This window comes from Anoplophora glabripennis, unplaced genomic scaffold (genome assembly GCF_000390285.2).
Source record: "Anoplophora glabripennis isolate ALB-LARVAE unplaced genomic scaffold, Agla_2.0 scaffold49, whole genome shotgun sequence".
NCBI lineage: Eukaryota > Metazoa > Arthropoda > Insecta > Coleoptera > Cerambycidae > Anoplophora > Anoplophora glabripennis.
The window spans coordinates 795,650-817,665 of NW_019417201.1; the positions used below are offsets into that span (position 1 = coordinate 795,650).

The following is a 22,016-nucleotide window of genomic DNA, read 5'->3' on the forward strand; positions in this document are numbered from 1 at the left end:
AGACGAGGTAGTAGGTCTAATGTACATATTTAGTTAGATTCAACCGATTCATAGATTCTATTTTAGATTAGAGGGGGTATTTGGAGATTAGCTGACAAAAGACGAGATAGTAGGTCTAATGTACTTATTTAGTTAGTATAAATAATCTGATTCTTAGATTCTATTTTATACTAGACAGAAATCTATTTGGAGAATAACTAATAAAAGATGAGGTAGTAGGTCTAATGCACATATTTAATTAGAATAAACCGATTCTGATTCTATTTTAGACTAGACAGAATGACTACTCAGAGAGTAGCTAACGAAAGATGAGGTAGTAGGTCTAATGTACATATTTAGTTAGAATAAACTGATTTATAGATTCTATTTCAGACTAAACAGAATGACTATTCAGAGAATAGCTAACGAAAGATGAGGTAGTAGGTCTAATTTTCATATTTAGTTAATTTAAACCGATTCATAGATTCTATTTCAGACTAGACGGAGTATTTGGACAATAGCTGACGAAAGACGAGATAGTAGATCTAATGTACATATTTAGTTAGTATAAATAATCTGATTCTTAGATTATATTTTAGACTAGACAGAATAACTATTTGGAGAATAGCTAACGAAAGATGAGGTAGTAGGTCTCATGCACATATTTAATTAGAATAAACCGATTCTCAGATTCTATTTTAGACTAGACAGAATGATTACTCGGAGAATAGCTAACAAAAGATGAAGTAGTAGGTCTAATGCACATATTTAGTTAGATTAAACTAATTCATAGATTCTGTTTTAGACTAGACGGAGTATTTGGAGAATAGCTGAAGAAAGATGAGGTAGTAGGTCTAATGCACATATTTCGTTAGTTTAAACCAATTCATATATTGTATTTTAGATCAGACGGGGTATTTGGAGAATAACTGACAAAAGACGAGATAGTGGGTCTAATGTACATATACATATTTAGTTAGTATGAATATTCCGATTCTTAGATTCCATTTTAGACTAGACAGAATAACTATTTGGAGAATAACTAATGTAAGATGAGGTAGTAGGTTTAATACACATATTTAGTTAGAAGAAACTGATTCATAGATTCTACTTTAGACTAGACAAAATAACTATTCGGAGAATAGCTAACGAAAAACAAGGTAGAGTAGGTCTAATGTACACATTTAGTTAGTATAAATAATCTGAGTCTTAGATTCCATTTTAGACTAGACAGAAGAACTACTTGGAGAATAACCAACGAAAAGAGGTAGTAGATCTAATGCACGTATTTAGTTAGAATAAACTGACTCAGATTCTATTCTAAACTAGCCAGAATGACTATTCTGGAGAATAGTTAACGAAAGATGAGGCAGTAGGTTTAATATATATATAGTTAGTATAAATAATCTGATTCTTAGATTCCATTTTAGCCTAGACAGAAGAACTCTTTGGAGAATAGCCAACAAAAAATAAGGTAGTAGGTCTAACGCACATATTTTATTAGAATAAACTGATTTTTAGATTCTATTTTAGGCAAGACGGAATAACTACTTGGAGAATAGCCAATGAAAAACGAGTTATTTGGAAAACAGTTATTTCGAATTACACAAGAAAGTGATATACACACACAAATTCAAGTGACAAATAAATTTATTTGGCAGTTGGAAAAACCGACCGTTAACCTTTAAAATATATCCTGCAAAAATACCGACATTTACTTACACAAAGTCTGCCCGACCTCCCTCATCCGCCTCAGCCCCTCCTGATAGTTGGGCCCGGCCCTCCTGACGAAGATGGATATCTTGTGCTCGATCAGTTTTCCCTGGAATTCCACCAAGGCCGTAATGATACCTCTGAAGGTGGCGGCGACGTTGGTGAAATTCGCGATACCCCCTCCTATGATGAGGACCTTTCCCTGTGGGTGCTTCTCCTGGGTCATGAGGGAAAGGATGGTTTTGGCGTATTCGTAGGTCTGTTGTTCAGAAGGAGCGCCTAAAATGAGATTTTTTTTATAAACAGGGGCTGAGGGAACAGTGAGAAATAAGACCTTTTTTTTGTCACATGTTTGCAGTTACATTTTCATGCATAGTATTACGACATAATTTGCAATATCTAATTTAATTTTAAGAGGGCTCTATAGCAAATAATTGTTATAAAATTGTCTAAATATGAATTAATGCGCAAATAACAGACTTTCTCCCATTTTAACACGGATTTTCTATAAAATGGAGTTATTTTGAAACTCAAATAACGTTTTGGTATAAAGAAATTTGTAATTTGCTTGTTCAAAAGCGGCAAATTTCAAATTTCTTTACAACAAAAAACAATTTGACTTTCAAACTAAGTCCATTTTATAGAAAATCTGCTTTAAAATGGAGGAAAGTCTGTTATTTGTGCATTAATTCATATTTAGACAAACTGTGTAATAAAATCGATAAAAATTTATTGCTGGTTGCCTATTTGCTATAGAGCCCTCTTAAAGAAAAAAGGTATTCTCATTGGAATCTCTGAAAATGTGCCGTTTTCTAAAAAAGTGCAATAAATAAAATAGAAAATGCTTCCTAAGCAATCTAAACTATTATTGAATAGGGTGATGATACAATATAAAAAAATTCTAATATATTCAAATAAAATTTGTATCAGTAGTAAAAGAGCCACAAGGAAACAAAATATTTAAAGTGGATATCTTATAATAAATAGTTTCAAGGTCACCAGTGCATGCATATTCCATTTCGAAGCAAATTTTTTTCTAAATGAATTTTTATTACGTGCGTGTTTCTATGCCTTGAACTCTAACATTTGGGTGAACGTGCTATTGTTCGCCATACTTTGGTAATGCGAGATAAAAATCAGTTGTAAAAAATTCGAAATATGGCAAACCGTATCTAATCTAACTACATGTATTTCTTCCAAAGATTAAAAATAATAAATATTACAACTGCTCTAAAAAAAATTTGTTTTAAATGTATTTTTTACAGATTTTCAGACACAATTACTAAAATTTTTGAGATGCCAAATGCATGAATTCCGATCAAAAATGCATTATACAAAGTTCCTTGTTTGCGACGACCTTCAGTTGTGTAATTGATATGTTGTTTTTTGCGCAAAAACCTATAGAATATAAATTTATTAACGGTTACCTACCCGAATATTCCCCGTAGTTCGCCAATTCGCTAGCACCGCCCAAAGCGCAAATGGTATCACTGTAGATAACAGAGGCACCGCCCCCAGCCACCATAGTCCATATTCTCCCCGATTTGTTGAGAATCGTCAATTTCAAGCTTGCCCCCGACTTAGAATCCAAGTCGGCGATATACGCTTCTTCTGAAAATACAAATAAATCGCTAATTTTTCTGGCCTTCTTATTTCGCACATTGTAAACGGCATAATTACTCAAGTGCGTCAGTTCGCCATGGCCTTAATAGATGGCACACCGATTCCAAGTGGTGTTTTTGTGCAAAAGGCCCGAAAATGTCGTTAGCTGCTGCCGCTCACTACATGCAGAAGTCTGAACCGTTTGTCAGGAAATGGGTAAATCTCTATAAAGGTTAAAAACGACGACTTGCCAGAACGTGGCATCCAATGAAAGTGAATGTTTGGGGTTGCTGTGTAAAAGGATTTTGCACTTTGTACTTGTTCACGGGCAATTCGAATGCCCGTCAAAATATATGAGAAATGTTTAATAAAAGCTGCTCGAAGATGATTTGGTCTAAATTGCAATTTATGGGTGCTTCGGAGTCGCGTATGCACAAACTGGAAACGCGAAAATGGCATTGTTTCAATGGATTAGCCTTCTCGGTCCCCTGATGCCAATCCAATTGAATTGGATGAAATTAAAGCTCAGGAGAAAACAAAAGCAACTGATTAGACATATTCGGGAGAATTTTTCATAAATACTGTTGAATTTATTTTTGGAAAAGTTAAATTTGAAGTTTAAATTACTAAGAAAATACGACACCAACCTGGATAAGCGTCCCTTCCGAACGGAGGCGGATACTCAATTTCGCCCCACTGGGGCCTGCAAATAAAGTCCGCCGTAGTGTCCAACTTGGCGGCCAGGTCCAAAATATAAATCTCCTTATCCGTCACAACCAAGGGGTTGATCTCGAGGTACGTAAAATATAAGTCGACGTATAACTTGTACAGATTATAAACAAACTTAGCCACCATGGCTTTCTTGGAGGCAGGCACGTCCCTTAACAACGTTTTCGTTATGGCATCCTCATCGGTGTGTTCCCCGATCGGCACGTCCAGCTTGACCGCCTTGCTGTCCACGTCCCCTATATCCACGCCGCCCTGGTGGTAGAAGAGGATGGTGTCGGCGTGGCGGTGAGAGTATATGCAGACGTACATCTCCTCGTTCTCCTTGTGGGGCACGAAGGGTTCTATTATGAAGTTGCGGAGTTTGCCGGTGGCGGAGCCCACCTTCTGGTCCTTGTTCATGCGCTCCGCTATCCATTTCTGCACCGCGTCCAGGTCTTTGTTTACGGCAATCAGTCCTGTAATAAAAGTAAAAATTTAGTCAAATAAAATATATATATATAAGGTTTATCGTGTACGGAGGTAAGGCTAAAAGTCTAACGAGAGTTTCTGTACATTCGCTAGTGATTAAAGTAGTAAGCCTTTAGATTTGGCAACGTTGCACTTGGCTGGCTTTGTTTGGATGCCTAAGCTTGAAATATACACTATATGTCACACCTGCGAATTTCAAATAATACGCTACGTCGAGAACCGCGGCGTTGCCGCTATCACGCATATGGACGTTAAGTTATCAACAACAGCAGTTTGAAGAAGAATTATTATAAATTATATATCTTACAAGTACCTAATCGATTTCTACAAGCTGTCATACGGTTCCTTAGATATCGGTTTCCTATTTATACAAGTTGCTGTAAAANTGCAGTTTTTCATTTTAATATAAATACTAATAAATAGTTAATTCTTTAACGTCGTATTTTTTACATATTTGTACACCGAAGCAAAATGCCTTGGAACATTAAATAAAACATCCATCTAATTGTAAGACTCGAAGGATTTGTTTTTCTTCGTGAACCTTTCGACGTACAAAAAAAAATCACCGGAAAGAATCGCAGAGCTCCGAAAATTCTATTTGTACTCACTCAACGATACGGTGTACAACAGAATTAACTCATCACGCTTGCAAAAAAAAGTTTAAATCGCTTTCAATATACAAATTTCATGGAAGCTCCTTACGTAATATCATTTGCTCGCTTGGTACTCTGGTTCGCAAAGCACAGTAATGCCGTTGCACCTCTTACCAAACAACGCTGCTCCAGTAAAGTTCAGGTATTAAAATTAAATGCACTTACTTCACACCGAATCGCTTTCCTTGCGCACCGAGATCTTATGTTGGGAGTGACAAAGCAGAAAATGGTGAGGTGGTGATGATTAATATTATACACGGATGGTAAACAAAGATTAAACACGAGTACGGTGATCCATTAACGATACGGAGCGGATATACATAGGAAACTAGACGTTCTACGATTATAGGGTAACAAATCTATTAACAAATACGGCCAAAAGAAATTGATTTAAAATATGTGCAAGTTTGTAAGTTCACCGCTAGGTGGTACAACTGCTGTGTATTACAGAAAGTTGTAATTTTTTCGATATTTCGACTTCCGGTTTGTCTATTTGTTTTCCTTAATAAATGTTCTATCAAGCCATGAAAAAAAACATATATTGTTGCATTTAATAAATCGAATCACTCTGTACATTTGAGAACTCCAAGAAAAGAATAAGCCAATAAAGTTCTGTTATCGGAACTATTGTAACAGTTAACCGCGGTAGGGGCGTGCCTTGAAATTTTCCGCCAATGTCTTTCTACCCCCGGACGTCGAATGCGATTAATTCCAAAAAAGTGACGAAGGGGTCTTCTTGGAATTCTATCTCAACAAATATCGTACCGACTGTACTTAATAAAGCAATTATTGCATGATTAGCGTTTTGCTAGTTTCTGGGTTTAGTAAATATTAAAAAAATCCGTATATTCTTTCGGAAATAGCTAAATCTTGGAGATTTAAAAATATGCGCCACTACACCATCCGACATTTTTATCGTTTCGATGAAACGAGCGAATCTGTACCGCGTGAACGAGCAGTTATACCAACTATGAACTTCACTGGTGCGTGACCTACATTTATAGTTCATTGCTACTTGTTCATTCATAAATTATAATTTACAGATGGAATTCGTCGGGTACACAGGTCGGGTATAAGCTGCACAGGTCAGTTATGAATTTACAACTTCGGTTAATTCGATAGATAAGTGGCATATAACTAGAAACCAGGTGGATATACCGTTAAAAACACAACATTTTTAATCTCGGCAAATTTACGTGGGTTTGTTTTTTATCTGACCAAGGAATTGTGTTGACCAGTCGGATATATTTATCCAATTCGTTTATTTTATGATACAAAAATAAGGTCACGTTGGAAACAGCACTGACCTAACATTTTGATCAGTGCTATACAGGGTGTCCATTAAAGTCGGCGAGGTACGATATTAGGGAAAGTATAAACCCTAGACTCTAGGACCTATACTTTGTTTAATATCATGCCTCGCCGACCTTAGTGGGACACCCAGTATTAAAAAATCAAATGTAACACTTGTTTATTTTTTAAGTACCTATTGTAATAATAGGAATCAATATATGTATATTTTAATTTGAAATGAAAACTATCGTAGTTGCTTTGAATCAAACCTCAGCTGTTCACACGGAATGCGCCAGCCAAGTGTTTATTTGCTCTTGAGATGTGATTTATGAGTAACATAGCCCGGGGTGCCGGAACTGAGAGAGGGTGTTCTTTGGGACAGTGGTGCCTGGCCAGCGCCCGAATAAGGTCGATTATTATATGTATGTGCTAACTTGAATACATTTGTTTAATGATTTGTGAATTTGTGGTTGAATGCCATACTCGTTTATGCGCTTACCTGCGCTTCGATTGACACATACTGGGTGGTTTTGAGGTAGGTGGCATAATAATATGACTCACACACCCGGTAGTTGGGATTTATTTGTTTTTTATTGACAGAACAGTAGAGGTCTTTTAATATCTCATGAGCCGCGAAATGCGCGAAAGGCGTGGCGTATCCCCATAATTCTTCTAATAAGCACGTTGTGAAAACATTGACTCAGAACTAGACCATGTGCATCTTTACAAGTAGACATGAACTAAGGCGCTCGGGCATCAATAAAGTCAACTGACGAACGTTCGTTATATATTTTTTTATTGTTTAAATTAAAATAATAAAGAATAGGGCATTTTATTATGATATTTGTAATCGCATCAAAGGCTTGTTTACGCTAGAGCTCGAGAGAGACTGTGAATAATAGGTGTAATGTTTTTAGGACGTAGAATAATTTAGGCGACGACGGTCGGAATTATGTTTCTGCCCATATGAAGGTCAAAGCTCATAATATTTTAAAACATCTCTAACTTTGATATTTGTTTCATATACCCTCTTGATTCCTGGCGAATGACCCGGCTGTTGTCGAGATAAACTGCTTTGTGATGACCCATGTATAAAAGGTAACAATACCAACAATAACACCTATTTTACACAAAACAGTTTACCGACATTAAATATTTATAGTAAAAATTATATTGCTGTTTTCTGATACCATTTTTTGAACCCGCAGGACCTTTTATACTTATCCAAATGTATCTTGAATCCTGGGATGAACGTTGAAATTTCTAAAGACTGAGAATTCCAGGTAAACCTCCGAATTGAAATTTTAATTGATATAAAAATTAAAAAATTAAACTGCACCTTCCAAGAACCAATTTTAAGTTAAACAATTTATAAATTAATTAATAAATTACTTAGAATAACAATAGGCACACTAAATAATTTCTGATATTATTAGTTTATGATATTTATCTAACTTTATGGCTTCCAAAAAGCTTCCACGGTATATTTCGACCCGCCATCCAGAACGACTACTGCTCTCGAGACTGCTCCACTGATGCGAATGCGCCTCGTGTTTTGAGCAGTATTTTTTCCAAATTCAGTTCTGCGGACAATGACGACTTTAAATTTGGCATAGAATCGCGATTCCCATCCAAAAATACGTTTAACCAACAGAAGCCGAGTAGTAGGTACTACCGAGATTCGAGATCAGTCTCTTTGATAAAGAAGGAACACGAAAGTGGTTAATTGGGTGTTAAATTTTGTTTCTTGCAAGTTGTTATGGACGTAGCAGGCGAACCCCTAGCCGCGAGGGTGCCCAGACACAGCATGTAAGTTTGTTGACTTTATATTTTCGGAATTAAAAATATCGACACCTACAAAGCGTGCGCTCGTGTACGTTTGAATTTTGTTTGTTTTTGGCAAAGGTGCTATGGTTTGATGACATTCAAAATCTTCTGTTTTGAAATACACAAAAAAAAGACAGCAATGCCCTATTAAGGTCGCACATTCATAAAGCTAAAAAGTAGGTACTTACAAAAATCCTCAAAATCTGCTGATCAGATGTCAACTTCAGGGTTAACATCATAAAGAAGTCCGTTCAAGGTACGGAGATAAATATTAACTGAGACATTTTTAGAATTCTCATAATGGAATTTTTTTGTTACATGCCACGCAACCCTTTATATTTTTATGCTTTATACAGGGTGTAAATAAATAAGTGCGAAAAAGTAGGTGATTCCCTGTGGAAAAATAAAGTGGGTCTTTCATATAAAAAAATCTCATGTGTACAGGGTGATTCACTATATTTTCACACCCCTTTAAATTTTTTGTTTTAAGAGATAAAAAAATGTGAAATATAAAAGTTGCACGATTTTTTATGATTTTTTCGAAAATGATTTTAAAAAGTATATTAAATAACAACTAAATGAACTTTAAATGCAGCTGAGCACTATACTCCATTTGAATAACTTCTCAGTAGGGGAACAAGGTCACTAGAGTTACAAACAGAGGTATCTACTAGCTACTGTAAAAAGTTTTCTTTATTACGTGTTGTCCTGCCCTCTGTTAAAGGATGGTATTAACATATTGGAATACCGGAGTCGAAATTGTATAAGTAGTGACATCTATTAAAGAAAAGCCAAACGACGAAAACAAAGATGACCACCGGTCGCTGAATTACAAGTGGAAGTGGATCTTATTTGTGGAAGGGCGAAACGGGCGGTGATTATGAGACGCCTTCATTATAGCCATCCTTCTCTATCGCACGAATTTCTATGACTTACTTTATCGCTCTCACGTAACTGCCGATGAACCATGGGGACTTTCCGAACCTGTATATTAGTGCATACTTAGCTTCGCTAAATTTTTTCTCTTCAAAAATATTTAGTATGTTACTGTTTGATTCAGGACTTTTCGACATATTTTAGTTTAAAACTATTTTTGAAAAAAACAGGAGAGAAATTTATGTCTGACGGATCGCAGTGGCTGTGGACGGGGCACGCGGAACAAACAAATGACTTTGACAGAAGTTTATTTATCATCATTAATTTATTTCCTGTAACAAACTATTTTAGCAAACTATTTTAGAGATTCGAACGTTGTATATTAACTATAATGTCTAAAGATTCTCAATGTTAAAACCATAGACCACTATTGAGAAATTATACACTACTGGAAAAAATTAGGGGAACAAAAACATTTTATAAATTTTTTAGTGATTTTTCTCACTGAAAAATGGCCGTGTCCAGATAAAAAAAAGCTAAAAAAAATTGTAATAAGAACTTAAAACCGAGGCTTTAAGCCTCAAATCGGCTTTTTTTATCTCGACACGACAGTTTTTCACTGACATACAGTCTGAAAAATCACTAAAACATTTATGAAATATTTTTGTTCCCTTAATTTTTTCCAGTAGAGTATATGTTTTATTTTATATAATGAAACGCATTTTAACAAAACCCAAGTTAATGTTTAAGAAAAAAAAACAACAAATACAGTTTATTTTAAACGATGACAGCACTATTATTTATTATTATATCATCTGTTATCCATATTAGTTCAAAACAATATTTAATGCAAGAGAAAATGTCCCCGCAATGGACATTTTGTCCTATTTATAAGGCTTACGAATTTTATTTTGATAGTTGTTTAGGAAAGTCAAACAACAAATTTTAATTTAAAAACAAGGCAAAATTATATACTTTTGTACTAGAAGTTTTGCTCGCAACTTTTTTATTGTTGAATTTTCCTTATAAAAATACAAGTTTGTCTTGAAACCGCGATTTCAAATATGTACTTTGGTAATGGGTGAATCGATATTAACACTTCTAATAACTATTTTTAAAACAAAATGTTAACCTCACAAACACAAAAAATAGTTTTGTCGTTTTGGTGACTTATAATGTCTATTTTCGCAAACTGTTTCAATTAAAACATTGTAACAATAGAAAACAGTTTCGTTTAGTCGATAGGAACATTAAACCATACCAATATATTAAGATACTGACAAAGACTTTTATACAGGGTGTCTCATTTTAAATTACGCACCTGAATATCTCGTTAGGGAAGCCACCAATGCGAAAATAACACTTACGATAGTTGTTGGGTTCGGAGAAAGACATCGGATGGTGACCTTGGATTTGATCTTGACCTTCAAGATCATTTGAAGGTCAAATTTAATTTTTTAAATATCTATTTGACCTCTTTTGACCCCGGATTCGAAAAGCGCGCAAAATTTTACGTTTCGACTTAAGGCTCTTCTGTGAATGACCTTGAAAGGTTATTTCAAGGACAAAATATTTTAAATTATGTACCTGAATATCTCGTCGTGGAAGCCACCAATTCAAAAATAACTCCTACGAAAGTTGTTGGATTCGAAGGGGGATATCGGGTGATGACCTTCTATTTGACCTTGACTTTGACCTTTAAGGCCATTTGAAGGTCTTCATTTTTGAAATAGAAACCTTTATTTTTGACCTCGGATTCAGAAAGAGAGCAAAATTTTACGATTAGACAGACACGTCCGTTTACACAAGTTTAAATAGGTATTTAAGGCTCTTCTTCTTCGTCAAGGTCAAATTGATGCCCCTCTCCAAACCCAACTACTTATGTAAGAGCCTTAAGTACTTACCTAAATGTAAAATTTTGCGCTCTTTCCGAATCCGGGGTCAAAAATAGAGGTTTCTAGTTAAAAAATTAAGTTTGACCTTCAAACGACCTTGAAGGTCAATGTCAAGGTCAAATTGAAGGTCACCATCCCCTCCAAACTCAACAACTTTCGTAAGGGTTATGTTCGGATCGGTGGCTTCTCTGACGAGATATTCAGGTGAGTCATTTAAAATGGGACACCCTGTATTTCAAAGATAGATCAAAAGCGTAAATACCTAAATAAAAAAATAACATGGAATCTGAGGTTAACATTTTCTATTTAAAAATGTTTTTCAGTTACCAAAGCTAATACAATTTTTCTTTATCTTTAAAAATGGTACTTTGGTCTTATGACGGTTCGTTTAAAAAGAAAAATAAATCAAGTGTAGTGATAGTGCGCATGTGTGGTGTTGCATGGAAAGCAACAAGTTGTAGAGAGGCGATTCAGACAACATTTGTGAATATTTTCTAATTTTTATCTCTAAAAAACAGCAAATTTTCGATCTTTTCACACTCACCTAATTTTCCTCTCCTCTTGATAAGCTGGTCCGGTTTGACGACTAATTTTTCAGTCTTCAGCCACGGGTTGTTCGCTACCAGCTCCGAGAACTTCGTGTCCGAGTCGACGGACGCGAATCTGCACGACGCGGCGGCCGTATTGCCGGCCAACTGCCTGTTTATTATGTCCTTTCCGGTAGCTTCCCTTATGGCCTTCGCGGACATTTTGAAGCTAAAAAAAAATTACGAGTTAGTAATCAAACTGGTGTTTATTTTCGGACTTAATGCAATTATAAATGTCTACCAAAATAAATTGTTACGTCATATAACGAATTATAAAAATAGTTCTATAATTATCAAGTGTTCCGATGTTGGATATTGTGTAAATGTTAATGTTGGCAATGATCCGCATGCGTTTGACCTATGCAGATGGTAGTCTTTCCGATTTCAGTTGAAGAACCAATAACTTGGCAGTATGTACCAGGCTCGGTCGCTAAATAGCAACTCGGCATTGAAATATTTGAAAAACTTGTTCCCATATTTATTTAGCCATACCCATATACAGGTGTAGTCGATCTAAACGTGCAGGTGGTAGAAATGTATACGCCCAGTTGAAGAATGAGCGTGCGGGCAAACAGCAATACGCACTGTTACTCTGGTCAACTGCGTCATAAATTTCAGTTGTCGACAAGTCGCCTGGCAGTGCAGTGCAGCAATGCGGAATTTGGTGTGATTCAGGTAATTTTAATTTATTATAGGCACCATTCTATTAATCATTCATATTACAAGAGAGAAATAAGAGGAATATTTTGTTTATTAATATTATTACAACATGGCACTTTGGAGACCTTTTGAAACGGAACAAAACGAAATTTACCATCAATATAATTAATTAATATAATTTAAAGTATGTAGAATTATTTGTAACTTGTTAAATAAGTATGGGCTACAAAGTAATAATACCCAGTGTCTTCTTCTACACAAATCTGTTAGGCAATTTTAGCGATTACAGACTTTATTTAGTGACAGAGTAGAAGAATGACATCATTTATATTTGTTATTTGAATTTTATGTCCCAGTATGTTCTGTATATCTTTGTGACGTAATGGGAAAAGATAAAAACAAAAATAATCGCCCTGCTTTTTCTGAAAAGCGAAGCGTTTCAGAAAGCTCATATCACCTTTTTACTTATTTTTGATCACACAATCTCCCGTACAATTTTGATGGTAAAATATTGCAACACCGTGGATATTAAACTCACCGTTATTATTTAAATCCCCTTGTTATATCCTCATGTTTTTGTTCATATCAAAGGTTGACATTTAAATAACGCGTAAATGTTAAATTCATTTATATCAATTAAAATTAGTAATTGTGTTAGACACTAAATAGTTAGCGAATGTAATGATATTCAAGTGTTCTGTTTACAACTTCGTTAACATTAAAATATATTTACATAAGTGTACTACATCTCATATTTCGATAAGAGTAGAAGTACATACTATCAAATCTTGATATTTTTCAATTCAAAAGTCATTTATGTGGGGGGTCGAATTTATAGTACTTTCTTGTCGAACACATGAATTAATCACAATTATTACAAATACAAGTATTATTATTACAAGTAGGTACTTTTTACAAAACTCTCGACAAAACAGGAAAGGTACATTTTCGGATGATTACAAGGGTGGCTATGTTTTCTGTGATTTTTCACAACAAAATTTAAAGAAATCCTTGTTTCTACAGTTTAGATACTCTTTTTTTGTTTGCGATTTCTTGACTATAAAACGCCGACCTACTTTGGAATGACCTTTAAAGTTTATTTCAAGGACAAAATATTCTAAATTACGCCTCCCGTCAGGGGAGCCATCTATCCGAAAATAATCCTTACAAAAGTTGTTGGCTCGGAGGAGGATAACCTCCAATTTGAACTTGACGAAGAAGAAAAGCCCTAAACGTAAACGAGTCTTAAGTACCTAGGTATCTAAACGTACAATTCTGCGCTCTCTGAATCCGGGGTCAAAAATAGAGGTTCTTATTTAAAAAATTAAATTTGACCTTCACATGGCCTTGATGGTCAAGGTCAAATTGAAGGTCGCCATCCTATACCTCCCTTCGAATCCAACAACTCTCGTAACGGTTATTTTAGGATTGGTGGCTTCCCTGACGAGATATTCAGCTGCGTAATTTAAAATACTTTGTCCTTGAAATAACTTTTAAAGGTCATTCAAAAAGGAGCCTTAAGTACCTATCTAAACGTAAAGTTTTGCGCCCTTTCCGAATCCGGGGTTCAAAATAGAGGTTCCTTTTAAAAAAATTAAATTTGACCTTCAAATGGCCTTGAGGGTCAAGGTCAAAGTGAAATCAAATGCCACCATCCGATGTCGCCTTCCGAACCCAACAATTTTTGTAAGAGTTAGTTTCGCCGGATTGGTGGCTTCCTGACGAGATATTCAGATGTGTAATTTAAAATGGGACACCCTGTATAACTAGTTGCACTTAGAAATTTAGGTTAATTATACGGTAGGAACAGGAGACATTAACCTTGGGAAAAAAATGTCCTCCTTTAAATATCCATGGAATAATTAAAATACTCAGTATAAGAAATTCAATTATAAATCGACCAGACTAAGGAATAAGGACTTTTTCGAGACATACATTTTGCCAGAATCTATTTTGCCAAAAGTACCATTTCTGCGGGAAATGTAATTGACGTCACAATTTCACAGTATTTTGATTACACTACCTTATCTGATCGAGACTAGCGTTTTCTGGAGTTATGTCGCCATTGTTTTGATTTTTAACATCAAACTTGAATGATGATACGACAATTTCGCTATTTCACCTATCTGATAAATTTTAATTAAAAATGTCGAGTAGTTATTTCCCGGCCTATAACATAAATAAATTAAATTCTTTTTGCTCCTTTAGTGCATCCATCTTATGAATTTGCACATACTAATGTGAACACACTAATAACGAGCGTTCAAATAAAAACGTGGTCGAAGTTGGCTCTGACACATTGGACGTAGGGAGTAGCTTATAGCGACCAACTTAATCTCATTTCTCAACAATCTCAACGAGCTGTATAGCAGCTGTCAGTTTCAATAACGTTAATGACTATATAACTTTATTTTAAAGAATAATCGTGATAACAATAACAAACAATTAAAGGAGCTGCGGAAAGTGTCCCCCTCCTTGTTCCAAAAGAATTAAAGACATTTTCTAAGATGCTCGGGGTATTGTTAATTTCACGAATCTTGTCTATAAGTCGAGCCTGCAGATGGTTTAAATTATGAAAAGGCAGTTCAAAAATAGTGTTTTTAAGGTAAGGCCACAAAAAGAAATCACACGGCGTAATATTGAAATTCTATGAAACATTCCTCAATAGAATACTTCCATATTCCATCAATCTTGCGTCCATTTATAAAGTAGGACTCTATGATAAACACTTTTTATTCTTGAGAAAACACCATTTTAAGCGCTTTTTAAAATGAAAATATTCAAATTGATAGCGGCGATATAGCGCTTTGACAGATGACGTTTATAAGTACGATCGTATACGATGCAAAGTAATAAATCATTGCCTGCCAAGGGAATCAGTGCAACACATTTTATAGGGGGTTTTGGAAATTGAATAATTTCTTTATGCATTATGGATTAACAGTTATATATTTATGAAGGACAAAATGAAAAACAAAGGCACATTGGGCAGGACAACAATACATTTATTACTCCCTTCATTCTCCCTCATATGACTTGTGTCTTGTGTTTTTTGCGGCGGCGCGCGTGCCGGCCTGGCGTGGTCAGTTTCGTTTCGGTTGTATCGGTGCTGCGTGTTTCTCGCTCGCGATATTTGTGAGGTTATAACTGTTATAAGTGCAATTATATTTCTTTCGGGCTATATGTGTGTTTCGCGCTATTATTTGAGAATTTGTGAGTGAAATCATATTTCTTGTGCTCCGCAACAAAAGTGTTTTTAGTGTTTTATTTGTGTGCTGTGTGTGTGATTCGGGCTATTGTTTGTGAATCGTGAATGCTATTATAATTTCTGTGCTAGTGAAGTGAAGTTTTTTGTATTATTATTGCTCTGTAGACGTTATATGGAGAAATGGAGGCGGTGCCTGGATGTTCGCGAGCCGGATGTACTGCTGTGGGTACAAAAAAATTTATATTAAGTTACAGAGAAAAAACGATAATATTAAATGTCTATAACCCTTTAGAAAAGGATCATCCCATGAAACTGAAGACTGGTTTGGTGGAAATGTGTTCTAGATATACTGGAGTAAGCGAATTATCTGTTTTCAAAATTTTAAGAGAGAAGAAAATTGAAGAAGACGTTAAGAAACCTAAAAAAGGGGGTGGAAAGAAGAAATTAATATTAAATGAAGATGAGAAAAATGCAGTTTGGCGTACAGTACATAAATCATAGAATTTATATTTTGTTTATAATTTGTTAACATTTCTTGTTTGATAGAAAAATAACTTATTTTGTTGAGATTGGTAGAGAATTGTTGTTAGTGTTTTCATTTGATAGAATCATATCATAGGATTTATATTTTGTTTTCATTCTGTAAATATTTATAGTATATCTGTTATACAAGGTTTTTGCTTTGAAACTTCGTTCTCCTTATAAAAAAAGAATCGTAATGGGGTGGGATGAAGAGATCAGTTCACGTCTGGAACCCTGTTCCTACAAAAATCCCTTTATTCTCATAAACTATTTGTTTTAAATGTAATTTATTATAAATCCAATTCGTTATTTAAATTCCACGTAAGTACTACATTTCACCTCTGTACGCGCCACTGTTTATTGTTCCCTGCTCTACGATCAAGCTCGCCAGGTTAGTATTTGACGTATAACCGACCACTTCGTACACTCGATGCACCTGGCCGACTACAGCTAGTACCAGAACACAGTGCGTATGCGGCGGTATTTCAGATTTTACATTCAATTTCATTTTAAATTTGAAACGGTTCATCTTACGCCTCCTAAAAATGATGACACGATTTTCCTTTGATAAAAGACCGACAATTTTTTGCTCTACTTTGCATCGTATACGATCGTACTATAAGTTCATTTGCTATACGCTACGTCCTACGTCCAAATTTTCATAACCAACTTGACCACGTTTTTATTTGAACGCTCGTTATATAAGGTGTTGACGAAATAAATACTCGAAATTGGAGAGAATGTAAAACATATCGAAATATGATGAAAACCTTAGGAGAGTTTTGTCAGTGGCGACCCCTAAGGCACAGCCCCTTGAAGGGGTAACTCAGGAAACAGTATTTATTTCATAGCATGCGGTGACGTCACTTGAGAGAACGACCAATCAAATTATGACACACATTAGCATGAAAATACAGGTTTGTGTCGTTTTTTTCTAATAATCTAAAACTGTTGTGGCCTAAGCATCTTCACATAATTCGTTTTATTACAGAAAACAGGTTTAAACTTGACAAAATATTTAAGGTTACATTCACATTTAAACTTTACCCATTTAAACTAACTATTCATACCAGATCTAAATGTGGAAATTACACGTTTTACGTTTTTCAAATGAAGATTGTGAAGTTTCTACACTGGCTTGCGGCGCTTCTTTAAAAAGAATCCTAACACAGTAGCAATTACCGGAAAATCTTCAACCATAGTCACCTATCGATTATATGATGTTCAAACAAGCGACTGATTATGATTAAGTGATTACTGGGAATCATCATTGACCTAATTATAGGAAAGCCAGACTGCAATCAGTTCAGTAAACAACAAAGATTGATTATCCATATTTGCCAAATCCAAAACGACTGTATCACCTTCGCCTATAAACAAACTACTTGGGTTAACGTGGCAAATAGAGATAAAGGATTAATTAATATTTTGTTAGTGGAACCACCTCATTTAATCTAGGAATGTGTTTACAGCACGTTTTACTGCATCAATAAAGTGTACTGTGGCGTACTTTACTGTATTTTCTACTTTGAAATTCAAACAAAAATGTGTAAAAATAATAAAAAAAATAGCACGAACGAAATTAAAATTGTATTTTCCATCGTCCGTAGAATACTAACTTTTTCGCACTAGTGACTTCACAATCTTTACTCAGCGGCGTTTCCATTTCGCGTCCTTTTAATTTCGGAAATAAGAAAAAATCGGAAATTTAGTTTTTTAGGAAACAAAGATATGTATGTAGATATTTCAACGAAATAGAAAAAACTTTCAGTTTGTTGGATGAATGAATATTAAACACCTAACCACTCAATATATATATAACACTGTTTTGCATGATATAATTTGAAATTCCCAAGACACAGTTTAATGAGAAAGTTACGTTAATACCTGGGTCAAGTACGATCATGGTCAAGTGACTGGTCTAGCCAATATTGACATTGTTTTCTGCTACAGCAACGAAACCAGACCCAGTTTTTGCTCCAACTAAACGAGAAACCGATTAATTTTTTACGTAAATATGTATAATTTTAACGAGGCTGTCTCAATTTCCCTCAACTCTTGTTTATATGTAACCGAAACCTACTTTTCGCGGATGTTTTGCTTACTTAAAGATTACAAAGACAATACCAGTAAATAGTTATAAGCATTTAATAAATATTTGAAAATCTTTTAATAGTACTAGGTAGCAAAACCTACAAATTTTGCATAAATATATAAATATTAGTAGCACTCATAAAAAAAATATATGAATTATTACACAGCCGCACACAAAAAAAGTTTTCTGTAATTTTCATGCGACATATGTTATCCGTAGTATTTTTGCCTCCTGATCACGAATCCGGTGTCAAAATTGAACTATCACATCACAGGAATTTCCGAACCTCAAAAAACAGGTCAAAAATAGTAAAAATTTAAGAAAAAGTGCTAAGAATTTTTTTTTCTATATTCAAATGTTCATTTATATGGTTTTAGATTTAGATTTACAAAATTCGTTTTTAAAAATTTAATTATGTAATGTACTGTATTATCTGAGATTAGGCAGAAAACCCGTGCATAGATCAATTACAGAAAAAAAGAACAAGATATAGCCGAAAAAAGAAGAATAAAACATGATTGGGTACTCAGGTTATAAAGTCAACAAAAATATTACTAAATCTGTTATTTTTTGAAAATTTGGCCGGCCATCTTGTATCCGCCATCTTGAATTTTGCAAAATTCACCTCGGAGAAATTTGGCGCGAATCTGTTATTTTTTTAAAATTCGTGATATCTGACCTTAATTGACCTGTTTTTGAGGGTAGAAAAAGAACCATCAATTCGGATTCATGTTCGACGGGATCTTAACCATATAACTGAACATTTAAATACCTATAGAAAAAAAAATTTGTTGTATTTTTTCTAGCACTTTTTCGTGAATTTTTGCTATTTTTGACCTGTTTTTTTGAGGTTAGGAAATTCCTGTGATGTGATAGTTCAATTCTGATACCAAATTAGTGATCAGGAGTAAAAAATACTACGGACAACATACAGGGTGGGCCATTAATGTGAGAAAGTAAAATAACTCCCTTGTTACTCATAATAGAGGTCATGTTTTTTCCAAAATTCGAAGAAATTTCTACATAACTTGGCAACACCGCACTAAAATGTTAAACTGTTTATATTGCCATATATAGAACTTTCTCAGAAATCCATGTTTAAAAATAACAGGGTGTTCCATTTAAAAAATGTAATATTTGGCGTGTCCCGTTCTTGCTCATCGTCCTGTATGTTTCAAATTAATTTTGTAGTATAGGTTTCTTCATTACGTACAACTTTTATATAAACTTTTTTCTGTACTACGAATAACAAGAGAGTTACTTTACTTTCTCACACTAATGGCCCACCCTGTATGTCGCATGAAATGTACAGACAACTTTGTTTTTGTGTAGCCGTGTTATTAAATAGCGTTTTATAGAGTTTTTGTATTATTGATTGGTACATTTTTATATTTAAATGCAAGGTGTTCCTCAAGTCATTAAAACACTCAATACAAATAGAAGTAATTAAACAGCTCACTTGTAAGACGACAAATACGTGGCGATATCGAAATTTAGAAAGCGTTTACGTATATTGTGTTTATTATGTGGCTCGGGAACACAACTAGAAATCATCAATTAACGATAACCGGTAACAATTACATATCGAACGCAACTCATTTGCGATAATTGGCGTATACACTACTTATTATTTATAGATGACATCGCTTTCTACCGTACGAACATAAATTAATAATTATTATACCTGACCACGTGCTGTTTCACGTTTCAAGGCAAAGGTATCTACACAGTACAGGAAAAATTACTTTTGTAAGCAATACAGAATACCCTTGTTATGTTTTAATTAATTGATCTGTTATGCTATCATAAAACGCAAACACATTTTAATTCATCAAATTAATTGGACAAGAAATTGACACAATTACTGTTTAAAAGTACCGTCGTGTAAAAAATTCCGAACGAATTTCACTCAAAGAAAATCGACCGAAATTCACGGAAACTCTTCAACGAACATGAAACACGATCCATGTCAATTGCTTCGTGATAAAACTACCCGTTTTACCCTAAGCATACGGTTCGGTTTTTTCCAAATAAAGTCGCAAGATCTTGAATAAATCTTTATTCTTTAGGTGTATTAGAATCTCTCTCAAAAGTAAAATGCAAACAAAAAACTTATTTATTTGACACTGACTGATCTCTTTTTTCTGCCTGCTCAGATTCTTTTTTCCAAAAAATATTCACCTAGAGTATGGTGGCTCTGACAATCCAGGTGCGAAAGGCCGAACCACAGAAAATCTGCAATGGGAACCTAGCGGAGACATCAAGAGATGGGATTGAACGTCCACCTTGGTCATCCTCAGGTCATTAACCAGAACCTATTACCTGGCTAGTTCGAGTTGTATGACTTAGCTTTCATTATCGTTGTATTGTATACAACAGCACTAGTAAATAATATCGAACAGTCCAAAAATAAACAGGGGTAGAATACAAAAAGTTGACAAATAAAAAAACAACAGATCAGTGCAAAAAGTTTCAGTTGAAAAGGAAACTATGACTCGCGACGTAAAGTTTTTAAACCATTCACAACTCCTACAGTGGTTATTTTTCTTAAAAGCGATCTTGAACAAACATCGTGAAATGTTTTTTGTTTATGAATAATTCCAATTATTAGTATTAATGACATTTCTAGTTTTACATCTTATTGGAAAGCAAAATTATGGACCTACTCCATCACACTTAATGGTTATTTGTTAGGAACATAATTTATTGGTCGGAAATAAACGTATGAACTTGAAGGTTATCAAGAATATATAAATACATACTGCGTAGGCAAATATAAAAAATACATTGTTTGCTTTTTAGAATGAAAAAAAAAATTGAAATAACTATACAACAAGTAGATCCGAACTTGGATAATACTGGCGTTTATTTAACAAATCCTACTTTTCTTTTTAACTAAAATTTTACACAAATCTGAAAACATGATCGATTTTTTCGAAGGTTCTACTAATTTTTCTGTTGTAATTAAAAACATTTTATTCTAAGGACTAGCATTTTTTATCAAAGTTTTAGTTAGGACGAAATGTAGCAGATTTTATATGATCACAACCCACGCGACCGCCGATCTTAGGCAAGCGATATTGAACGTCTGGTGTCAACTAAAATTCGTTTACAATGAACAATGACAAACCGCTACGCCTACGCTCGAGATAATGCGATCGCTGATTGGTTGAATAGAATTTCGTGAAAAATTACATGGCTTGTAATCATTTATGAAGGCTTGTACAAAAAAAAATTGATAAATATGTATATTTGATTTATTTAACATAACCTTAGGAAGTTAATAATATAACATAAAATAAAATGTTAAGTCACAAAAAGTACAAAATCGTTAAAATTTTAAATAAAGACGACGTAATAACAAAGTGGTTGCTTTCAAATCACGCGAAAATATCTTCATTGAAAATTACAAACTAAAATACGAAACAAATCAATTTCTGATACGGCACTGGGAATCTTGAACTGGAAACAAACATCAATATTGGCGGCCCACTCATGCAAGTCGGCCGACTTGCATGCGTGTTTGTAGAAGAAATCAAGACTTGAGTTGAATAGACCTTTTTAGTGGTAACGTCACATACGCGAAATAAGAGGCAACGCCATATACACCAGGAAAATTAGCGAAAATAAAAGAGAAACTCGAAAAAAGTCCTATCCCCGAGATTATTGCAAAACTGTCTAAAGGAATATAATACAAGACATCTCTCATCTCGTGAGTCAAAAACTTTTATTAGCTAACTTTTCTATTTAAACAAATAAGTGAGGAAAACAGTTTTTTCACTTTGCAGGAAAAACCATCAATTTTAGCGAAAAGTGACTCTCAGACAGCTTATAGGGAGTAAAATTATCTACAAAATGAGACTTGTTAAATTAAAATCGGTTAATAAACAAAAAAGTTATTGCAAAAAA

General features: G+C 34.4%; 2 protein-coding genes across 4 annotated transcripts in view; one reads left to right on the forward strand and one right to left on the reverse strand.

The window, feature by feature from the left end:
* The window catches only part of LOC108903861 (ATP-citrate synthase), a 52,072-nt gene that overhangs the window by 9,956 nt on the left and 20,100 nt on the right, over window positions 1-22,016 (reverse strand). For all 3 annotated transcript variants that reach the window (XM_018706181.1, XM_018706182.2, XM_018706180.2), the window contains exons 2-5: window positions 11,580-11,791; window positions 3,942-4,478; window positions 3,124-3,303; window positions 1,702-1,971 (exon numbers count right to left, since the gene is read on the reverse strand). In XM_018706181.1, coding sequence (XP_018561697.1) covers window positions 1,702-1,971; window positions 3,124-3,303; window positions 3,942-4,478; window positions 11,580-11,784 — 1,192 coding nt within the window. In that variant the 5' untranslated portion in view covers window positions 11,785-11,791. The remainder of the gene's footprint in view (window positions 1-1,701; window positions 1,972-3,123; window positions 3,304-3,941; window positions 4,479-11,579; window positions 11,792-22,016) is intronic.
* Window positions 8,122-22,016, forward strand: part of LOC108903863 (facilitated trehalose transporter Tret1-2 homolog) — a 55,574-nt gene continuing 41,679 nt past the window's right edge. Inside the window, exon 1 of the mRNA XM_018706183.2 lies at window positions 8,122-8,246. Coding sequence (XP_018561699.1) covers window positions 8,197-8,246 — 50 coding nt within the window. The 5' untranslated portion in view covers window positions 8,122-8,196. The remainder of the gene's footprint in view (window positions 8,247-22,016) is intronic.